A 10,629-nucleotide genomic window follows, 5' to 3' on the forward strand; every position below is an offset into this window, starting at 1 on the left:
GAGGGAGTATTAGGTAGGGATGGCAATGGGGCGGGGCGGGGCGGGTTTGGGAAAACCCACAAAAATTTCAACCTGCCCCGCCCCACATAGTTATTTTTTCAGTTTTTTTAGCCGCCCCGCCCTGCCCCGTATAGTTATTTTTTCAGTTTTCAACCCGCCTCACCACGCCCCGTCCCACTTAAGTTTTTTTTTTCTTTCCTTTTTTCTTTAATTTTTTTTAAAAGAAATAGCTTGACATTTTATTATTTTATAAAATAGAGAGTTTAATAGAATCACATAAACATAAAACTGAGGGACTATTACGCCGATCTTCCAAAATAAATGGGTTACTATCATTTCCTATCACTAATGCGATATCTTGACTTAAGTAATATCATTTTGTCGAGACTTATGCAAATGGGTTACTTATAAATCAAAATAGCATTTGTGCTAGTAAAAAAGAATGTGACATTATAGTTGAAATGATTGCTTTGTTTCAAAAAAAAATAAAATTCAAAGTTGCCCCGCATTTTTTAACCGGCCGCGCCCCGCAGCATTGACATCCCTAGTTTTAGGGAAGATGACTCACTTCAATTTGTACTTCTCTTGGACATTTGCTCTTCAATATAGCTGTACCCATTTTTGCGTTATCAACAAGTCAATTCCCAGATGGGTGCAAAATTTGAAACGTGCAAGTAAAGAGTTTTTCCCTGCGGTGCTAAACATCTTTATGTCTTAATCACATTTCTAACTCAGTACATATGCACATGAAAGCACAAACTTAGCTATAGGCAAGTAGGTGTGTCCCTAATTAGGTTAATATTCTGGTTAATTAGTGGTATACTTTGTTGATGGGCACAGTAGAGCAACAACCTAGCTAAGACTGCTAATTTAGGGCTAGCTTGAAGTGGGAGTAGGAGTCTTCATTTCAGGCAAAAAATTCCTCCCAAAATTTACCAAAGATTATTAGCTGCTTCTCACTTAAAAGTAGTGAAATGACTCAAACCACTTTTTTTTTTTTTTCTCAAACCACTAACTTCTATGAACTATGAAGACATCACATAAATGCAGACTGAATGGAACTAAAAGGTGGAAGAGGTTCATTCGAATCAATTTTACTCGAAAATTAAAATGCGTATATAAGATAAAAAAATTTTATATATTAAAATATTAAATCTTCTTTGTATATTTTCTTTTTTTTTTTATTCTTATTGATGAAAAGCCTGTTTCCACCGGTAGATGCATATTCTTTTTTTTTTTTTTTTAGTGGTAGGTGTGGGGGGGGGGGGTGTAACATAGTACTGCCTAATAAAAATGATCGGTGAAATTTGGTAGACCAGACAAATAAGAACCAGACAATTGCTGCAGCCTCATTCATGTCAGTTACTTCCAATTTACTCCTTTCATTTAAACAAAAATTAAAACATTAGAATACGAGCATAAAAATCTCTAATTTTCTCTTAGTTCAAATATTTATTTTATATTTTTAAATAAAAAATGAGAAAACATAAAAAGTACTATAAGTTACTGTTTTTTTATAATTAAATTTATCTGAAAATTATATGATAAGTTTTAGTTAATACCATATAAATTTGATTTTTCAAATATTAGTAGTGTCATATAATATGAATTAATTCTTTTCGTGATTAGCCATCATTGTCGTCCATACGAATTTGGATTACGAAACGGAAAAATGAAAAAGAAAGGAGAAAAGCACAACATTTTGTTTGGCCTTTTCCATCCAGAAAAGTTAATATGAAATTTAAGAAGAGACATCCAAGTCCTGCCCAGAAATCTCCATGAAAGTTACCTTATAATTAGTAAATGTGGAGAATACTGTTAGGTTTCTTTGGCTTTATGCTGCAGAACTTTTTGTGCGGTGATTAAGTACTCATAAATAATTATAAGTAAGTAAGGAACGTTAACATATAAATAATGTATAGGAGTAGTTTTTAAGGAAGAACTAATTTAAATAGCCACCTATACAACCATTTAAACTAAAAGCAGTCGGCGATTTATTATATATATATATATATATATAGTTTAACGGCATTTTTGCAATAATCTAACACATGTGTTGCTAATACATAAAAGGGTTGTGTTACATTAAATTTGCTATAAAATATTACAAATGTTATCATAGAAATTTTGTAATATCTAATTTTACGCAGAGATTATTTTCTCTTAACCCTTAAAAGACAAAGCAAAATCTCAATAATCTGAAGTGGTATTGTTAAATACGAGTCCGAAGTCCAAAAAGATTAAATGTTCCAAATTATTGGTAGAGATGAGATTAAAAATTCTACTTGCAAACGCATTTCCTAACATGATTGATCTTTCCTTTTATCTTTTTCTTAAAATATTATGTTTCCTCTAAGATCTTAAATATACTAATTAATAATTTGTTATTTAACCCTTTTGATACAAGAGAGCGACCAAATTAAAAGAATCTTTGTGATAATTAAAATATGCTTTTTTTGGGGGGGTGGGGGTGGGGGACAATAATGGAACTAACCCTCCTTATTAAAATAAGATAAGGCTGCAAGGCAGAAATCTTTTGTTAAACCCCATAAACTTGATTTTTGCTAATCTCTTTCCATCAAATGATTAATCTAATTTTTTAAGGGTATCTTTTCATGCCTGAACTCCACTACTCATTTAACTTTTTCCTGTTCATTTATATTTTAGAATAAGAAGGATAATTAAAGTCCTCTCATTCATTGGGTCTAGTCAGAATCTCACCCATTGCCAACCTGGGATTCTTTTTATGTCCCCCTTAATATAATTATATAACATTAATTAAGTAAGAGAGCAGACTCCCAATTTCCTAATTTCTTTTTGTTTTTCAATTAGTACTCTGCACCACTGTAAAATAGATGGACGGAAGCTTCTGCTTCTGGCTTATTTACAGAACAAACATAAGCTTAACTTTTGTGTATGGTTGGTATATATAATTCTTTTTGTAATCATCAGATTAAGGTACTCTAGAAAAATATTTAACTATCACTAGTAAACCTAATTTGGTAACTTAAAGAAAATAATATACTATAATTGTTTAAAATATATTAATAATGTAAAAAAAATTATACTACTGATACTAACCCTAGAAAATGTGCCAAAAAAATCAAGGCTGACTCCCATCTCAAGTTAAATTAATTGTAACTAATCATTCATATAAGACTTTTGAAAGAGAACTAAGGAGCCCCACTCTTACAGCTGGTTACAACATACCTAAATAATCATAACTACCAGAATTTTGCGGTTTAATTGCTGTATAATTTGACATCAACCATAAGCAAATCTTTTAGAAGATTTGAGTGTAACTTGTCAATTGATATGAGATTTAATGGACAATGTTTCTGAAAATGAAAACTCATAATAACATCTGAATTTCTCATTGCTTTACAAAGAAATACTATATCTTACAATGTGGTGCTGTTAAAGATTTTGCACCCAAATGACTCTTCGATCTTAATTAAGATTATACAATAAAGACTCATGACTTACCAAAGCAAAAATCAGTACATCCAAATCAATTATTATACATTAAGAGGACTAAGGAAAGTAATCCTCAAAACTAAATCTAATATTGTCAATTAGTAATTTCTGAAGAATATTAAACTAAAAATTACTACTTCCTATATACAGCAGCCTCTTTCTCCGGGGTGGGGGGGTGGGGGGGTGGGGTGGGGTGGCTACATCTCAATTTTCATGTGAGACGTTTGATGAGGCCCTGCATCAAAAGAAAGAAAACATACTCATTAATCGAAAGTTCAAGATTTCATCATTATGAACTTAAATTTTGACAAAAATAGAAAAACATAAAAGAAAAGAAAACAAAACTTGCCTCTCTCTCTTCTTACCAGGAAAACTTTGTGACTGCAATGTCAGATCCTTGTTGGGATTTTGGCTAAATCCCATCTGCACAATGCTTTGCAGGTCATCCTCGCACATTGTAGGGAACTGGATAAATCAAGCAATTGTCACAACCAAATTACAAAAATGTTTGGTTAACTTCTATAAAAGACGTACACTGACACCTAAAAATTAGGTAGTAGTAGTAGTTGTCAATGAAAAGTGAAATTGGTAACTGAAAAGTAAGGCAAGTTAGCTGTTATAATCGATTAAATACAGTGATAATGTTAAATATTCTTTATACCGTCAGTCAGTGTATATAAGTTAGTTCTTGAATTATTATTGAATGGCTAATCACCTGATTAAGATATTCACCAAGTCCATCTAAGGAAGGCAATTGCATTCCTAGAGTGCGAAACAGTGAGTTATCTAACGTGTTCGCCGTATGTTGTGGAAGTTGCCGGGGTTGTTGGTAATCTACTGGGAAAACAGGCTGGGGCAGAGAGCCATTTGGTTGACATATCTGGAAAAAGAAATTGCTTTAGCATGTCAGATAATGTCATATAAATTAAAACGAAGCCGTTGAATTACTATGACACACTTACATCCTTTGGGAGAAGATTTTCTGCTGGAAAATCCAAACTTGGGTTCACTGAAGCCAACTTCATGGATAGGAACTACAAAAGAATGTTGCATTTAGCTCATGAACAGAAAAAAAAAAAAAACATTTCATAGGCCATTTGGAAGAAAATTTTACTTGTAAAATTTACCTCTACTTGTCGTTGTAGTGACTGTACATAATTTATAATTTCGTCAAGCATTAATGCTTTTCCTGTCACCTAGTAGACACAAATTTTGCTCTGCGTTAGAACAGGATTTATTATTCATATGCTATAAAAAAGGAATTTTGTTTAGCTAATTACCTTATTACAGCCTGGTACAAGATCTTGTAAAAGCTTCATTCTTTCACTAATCTTCTCTCGTCGTACCTAATTAAACACAAAAAGGCAATTATTATATATTGTTAACACCAGAAAACATGGATTTTGAAACAACAAGTGATTTCATGATTTAAGATTTGACATTTTCCTTTTTCAGAAGAATTGGTTGTAATGCTTACTCTTTCAGCTAGACTATGGCTATCCGTAGCTTGTCCTCTCCTTGCTCTAACATGAATATAATCCTTTGGTGGCTCAGGAGGCTTTTGATTTTGAGTTTCATCACCTTCATTATTTCCCTTTGATTCCTCCATGTTAACTGCTCCGTTTTCTGTCTCATTACCTTCTACTACTACTTGTTTACATCGCTTTGTTCTTGCATTATCATCATCCTAAAATGAAAATTTGATTAGCCACTAATTGTATTAATTAAGCAAATCAAGATTGTAATAATTCTTACCATGTTTCCATTAGCAGGAGCAGCTTCTTTTGTTTTCTCGCTTGAAGCTGTTTTTCTTTTTCTAGTAGAATTCAATTCAGTTGGAGTTTTTGGCCCTGTTTCTCCACTTGGCTCAGAAACAGATTCATTAGAAGACATCAATTCCATCCTTGTTTGGCCCGAATTCTTGATTTGCAAAGGGGATCCAGCTTGCTTCAGGGAAGGGCTACTCGAAACTCTAGGCAATTTTCCATTCCCCAATTGTTGAGCAGATCTATGTGTCAATTCCCCCAATGGACTTGTTCTACCGTTAAAACTACGGCTACCAAAACAAGAAAATTTAGCAGCTCTTTGGGCAAAACCAGGATCATTAGAGACAGCAGGCAATGGAGGATTTAAAGGAAGTGAATTTCCCAAACTAGGCATGTGTAATTTCGGTGTAGTGTAACATGAATTATTAGTATTAGTATTATTATTGTTAAATGGAGATTGTGGGGAGCTGCAAACTGTGCTCAGTTTACCAATTAATTGAGCAGGGGAAGAAGACACAATTGAGTTCAAAGTTGAGTCGAATTGATGTGTAGAGTCATGATCCCAATTTGGGTTAAGGAAAAAATCAGAAGATTGCCCTGAATGTAGGGAATTCCAATTAGAAGGGAATGGCATAGTCATAGTGGGTTCGAATTGGAGGGGTGGATTAGTAATTCCACCATTCATGAAGTAATCTTTCTCCATAAAACTAGCTTTAAGAAAAATGTTGTTCAATAAGAGATGTTAACTTGAAAGAGAGAAAGAGAGGAAAAGGGGGAGGGAAAGAAAATGAGAGAAATGAAGTTAAATAGGCGGAAAGAGAGAAAAGGAAGTTGTGTTTGACCTTTTTTTGTTTGTATTTTTAATTGAAGAAAAATGGTAGTAGTAGGGGCAGACTGTACTATGGAACCGGGAAAAGGGGAAAATAGGGGAGTGGGGTGGGGGGGAGGGGGTGAATTGCCGGGCCTTCAACGTCGGAGAACCGATTTTACATTTTACCAGTTTTTCCTAACTCGGCTTTCATAGAAGCTCTCGAGTCTCTGTTCCAGCTACAATGCTTACTGGTCTAGTACTAGAAACTTGATGATTTCATTATGTGGCCTAATTTGACCGTAGTAGATCCAAACTTTGAATTTTATAAGTTCACAATATTATAAATTTAAATTTATACTTCGCATTAGAAATACTAGGTTCAGATGAACTCCACACTGCAACGTGACAACCACCATCTACCAATGATTTTGTTATGTCGAGAAAGAGCCAAACCCGAAAATAAAGAAGATAAAGAACACCAAATTTTAACGTGGAAAAACCTTCAAATCGAAGGTAAAAACCACGAGATCACAAAGATCCAAAAAGCTCCACTATAACAATAAGAGGGTTATAAAAGTTCTCCAAATTGGCTGCACAACAAGGGCCAAACACGGAGCAACAATAGCAACAAGAGCAACAACTAATCAATTGAAGAAAGAGTATAATCCACAAAACGAAGCTGCTGTTCGAGGCTCGAAATCAGATGCTACGAGACTCCAAATCTGATCTTCACCGTTCAAATCCAAGACCAAGATGTTACGAATACTCAGTCAAAATTTCAGCCCGATCCAACGGTTAACGAATCGGAAAACGTGATTTGAACTTGGCTGGTCGGAATAAAAATCTGCAACAAAACAAATACTTTTTTTCTCTCTTCTCTCTTGATGAAAGCTCTCTCAAAACCCACTCTTATGTGTTTAAGTCTTTCAAAGACTTGTATCAATGAGCATAGAATAATTCTCCAAGGTTGTCCTATTTATAGATCATGAGTGGTGCTTTCTCTTAAAGCCAAAACCCACTCAAAATACGAATAAACCGAATCCAATTCCAAATAGGATTGGAAACCAAAAGAAAATAGGATTAGGCCATTGGGCCTTTGGCTGGACAACATGGGCATGTGCCCAACAGATTTCAGTCACGGTTCGTTCGTTACTTTCGCTTCCGTTACGCGAACAAGTAAGTTCTCATTTTACGGTTTATTTGCTATCTAATGTGTTTAGATTATCGCGTTTTCCTTCACGCCCATATGTTTGACTGAAAATAGAATTTAAAAAAGAAAGAAAAACTTTTAAAATTTATATTTTAAACATATTACTATAAGATTTATCTGTCTAGCCAACTTAGAAACATGTGGTCTGAAAAATGACATATCAATTATATAGTTGTAAAAACTTTACATTAAAAGTAAATTAAAATATTTAAATTAAATTGTTACCAAATGTACTTTCATATTTTTGACACACTAAATGCTGCAAGAGCAGAGGAAGTATTATTGTTTCATTATGTATTTTCTCTTCTTATTCAATGGGGTTTATACTAATATAGGAACCAATATAACCAACTCTGTCTAACAATCCTAAACTCGGAAACCAAGTAGAGAATGAGTACCTAAAAAGGTAAAGCGAGAACGAGCGTAAGCAATCGATCAGTCTTGGTGAGGAATAACATAAGTTCAATTCAGTCTTTGAAATCAAGGTAATTGTCCTATACCCGGAAAAGAAAAAGAAAGAAGGTTGCATGTATACACCTTACACTGATAATGATCTCAAAACCAGCACTCATTTAGTCTAGTTAATATCAATGGTTAATACGTCAAATAGAACATGATCAATGCTTCTAACTTTAGGTTGAAGGTTGTATTGGAAAAAACTGAATTTATATATTAAAGATGATGTGTTATGACACGTGGATTGGTCAAATGGTCAAAACATGGTAATCAGTTAGGAGGCACGAGCAACAACAGATGCGGGAGAGAAGATACTTAAAGGCACGAGCTATTATTCAAATAAAATGAGACTCGTACCTGTTCGAGTCATTTAAAGCTCGAAGATCAGAAGGAATTGAAGACATGAATCTGATAGCGTAAAAGAGTCCAAATTCAGCATTAAATGCCAAATACATTAGAGAATTTGTATTTAATAGAAATGATTGAGTAACGTTTCTTTTAATGTCATTTATTGCTCGTAATTGCCTCATTAAGACAAAGGCATTACACTTTCTCTTAGAATTAACTATAAAAGGAGAAGGTCTCAACATCTGTAGGACACGAAATATCATTGAGATTATATTGAAATATATACTTATTCATTGCTTTATTGTTGTTCTCAAAGTCTCTCATTTCTTGATTATCAGTAACCCGATTTCTCTCTTAATTTCTAGCTTTAACCAAATATTCAGTTTTTTGGTTAAACAAATTGGTTCCGTTACCGGGAATCTGATAATCTATTCTTTTTAAGTTACATTTTGTCTGTTGTTATCATCATGTCAACAACAACAACAACAATAACAGTGAAAATACCTTGGGAAACCATGAAAATCAAATCCATCAAAATCAAGGTGATTTACAAAACATTAACGTGGTTCCTTCCCCTCAAAATTCGCCACGTCAATCTCGTGAAGGCACTCCTGCTCCTGAATCTCGTGTTGTTGAACAAGAGCAATCTGAATCTTTTGAAGGAGCAGATGACGCTTTACAAAAACGTAATTGATGCACGGGTTAGCAAAACTCTTCAAGCTCTAGTTAGTCGATTACCTGTTGCACCACCCACACCTACGCCTAGTAACAATACATTGGAGAATCCTCGTTCTGGCCTTGTTATTTCTGGAAATGGAGGAACCCCCAGTGAACCACAGGAAGGAGAACCAGGTAATTCAAATAATTCTCATTTGCAAAATTTAGTACTAACTTTGCAGAAATATCTTAAGGAACAAAATGAGCGCATCGAGCAAATCCCTGGAGTTCCCCTGTAATCAAAGGAGTGGATATGGATAAATACTCACAACAACCTTGGAAACCAAGTGCTGCTCCCCTTCCAATCCCTAAAAAGTTCAAAATGCCTGACATCTCGAAATATGATGGCACAATAGACCCACGTGATCACATAACTGCATTTACTACAGGTGTAAAAGGCAACGACTTGACCAAGCAAGAAATTGAATCAGTGTTGGTCAAGAAATTTGGAGAAACACTCATTAAGGGTGCATTAACCTGGTATTCTCTTTTATCTGAAAATTCTATAAACTCTTTTGCTGAGCTTGCAGATTCTTTTATTAAAGCACACTCGGGAGCTCAAAAGGTTGAGAAAAGAATGGAAGACATTTTTAAAATTAAACAAGGGGACTCAGAGTTGCTCAGAGATTTTGTTGATAGATTCCAACATGAAAGGATGACTTTACCCCGTGTACCTGATAATTGGGCTGCAATAGCTTTTGCAAGCAACTTAAATGATAAAAGTTCAGAAGCCATGAGAAGACTTAAAGAAAGCCTTCAAGAGTTCCCTGCAACCACGTGGAATGGCGTTTATGACAGGTACAGTACGAAGTTGCGAATTGAGGAAGATACCGTAACTCAGTTTCATCATGAAGAAAGGAGCAATTCCAGGAGGTCAGAAACCGAAAAAAGATCAGGTAAAAACAGATACGATCCATATATGGGACCTGCAGGAAAAGACTCACGGTCAAAGCAGGATAATCAACGATATGATCAAAAATCGAGGAACAGGGAATCTGGTTCTTCATCAAGGTTCAGAAATGACCGAAACAGACAAGAGTCACGAGATGATGACAGAAGTTTAAAGGCGAGATTCGGTGGATATAATTTCAATGTCACTACCTCCGAGCTCGTAGCTGTTTTGAGGAGCATGGGAGATAAGGTACGGTGGCCAAAAGAGATGCGGTCAAATCCAAATAGGCGCAATCTAGATCATTGGTGCGAATTCCACAATGATCACGGGCATAAGACTTCAGAATGTAGATTCTTACAAAGTGAAGTGGACCATCTATTGAAACAAGGGTATCTCACTGAGTTATTTAGTGAGAAAGGTAAGCAAGCCTATATGAAAAATAGGCAAGAGCCACCAAAGCCCCCATCACCCAAGAGAACCGTGAATGTTATAAGTGGGGGAGAACATATTTATGGTGTAACATATACGGCTTCCAACAAGGTTTCTAAAGTAACGATTACACACGGGAAACGGGTACGGCAGGTTTTAGAAAACGAAAGTATTTCTTTCGATGATGCAGATACTGAAGGAGTGATGACCCCCCACAACGACGCACTGGTAATATCTTTACTTGTACACAACACTAATGTAAAACGAGTTTTGATTGATCCAGGAAGTTCCGTAAATATTATACTACTAAGGGTATTACGTGAAATGGAAGCTGAAGACAAAATGATACCGAAGGCGCATACCTTGCCGGGTTCGACAATTCAAGTGTGGTAACAAAAGGAGAGGTAATTCTAATAACTTTTGCTGCAGGTGTTGTTAAAGAAACTAAATTTCAGGTAGTAGATATGGAAATGGCTTACAATATGATCATGGGGAGACCTTGGATCCATGATATGGACGCTGT

The 10,629-nt window shown here is 35.0% G+C and overlaps 1 protein-coding gene across 2 annotated transcripts; it reads right to left on the reverse strand.

Moving 5' to 3' along the window:
- Window positions 1–3,335: 3,335 nt before the first annotated feature.
- On the reverse strand, window positions 3,336–6,085 carry LOC109237383 (transcription factor bHLH62-like). 2 transcript variants are annotated; one of them, XM_019403679.1, is made up of 8 exons: window positions 5,233–6,085; window positions 4,955–5,164; window positions 4,758–4,823; window positions 4,605–4,673; window positions 4,440–4,511; window positions 4,193–4,357; window positions 3,827–3,942; window positions 3,336–3,712 (listed from the first exon to the last, which is right to left on the reverse strand). In XM_019403679.1, exons 1-8 carry the CDS (start codon window positions 5,944–5,946, stop codon window positions 3,682–3,684), a joined length of 1,443 nt encoding a protein of 480 aa, XP_019259224.1. In that variant the 5' UTR covers window positions 5,947–6,085; the 3' UTR covers window positions 3,336–3,681. The 2 variants fall into 2 exon arrangements, with proteins under 2 accessions (XP_019259224.1, XP_019259225.1); XM_019403680.1 differs by having other exon boundaries at window positions 3,843–3,942; window positions 5,233–6,084.
- Window positions 6,086–10,629: the final 4,544 nt, after the last annotated feature.

This window comes from Nicotiana attenuata, unplaced genomic scaffold, assembly GCF_001879085.1.
Source record: "Nicotiana attenuata strain UT unplaced genomic scaffold, NIATTr2, whole genome shotgun sequence".
Taxonomy (NCBI): Eukaryota; Viridiplantae; Streptophyta; class Magnoliopsida; order Solanales; family Solanaceae; genus Nicotiana; species Nicotiana attenuata.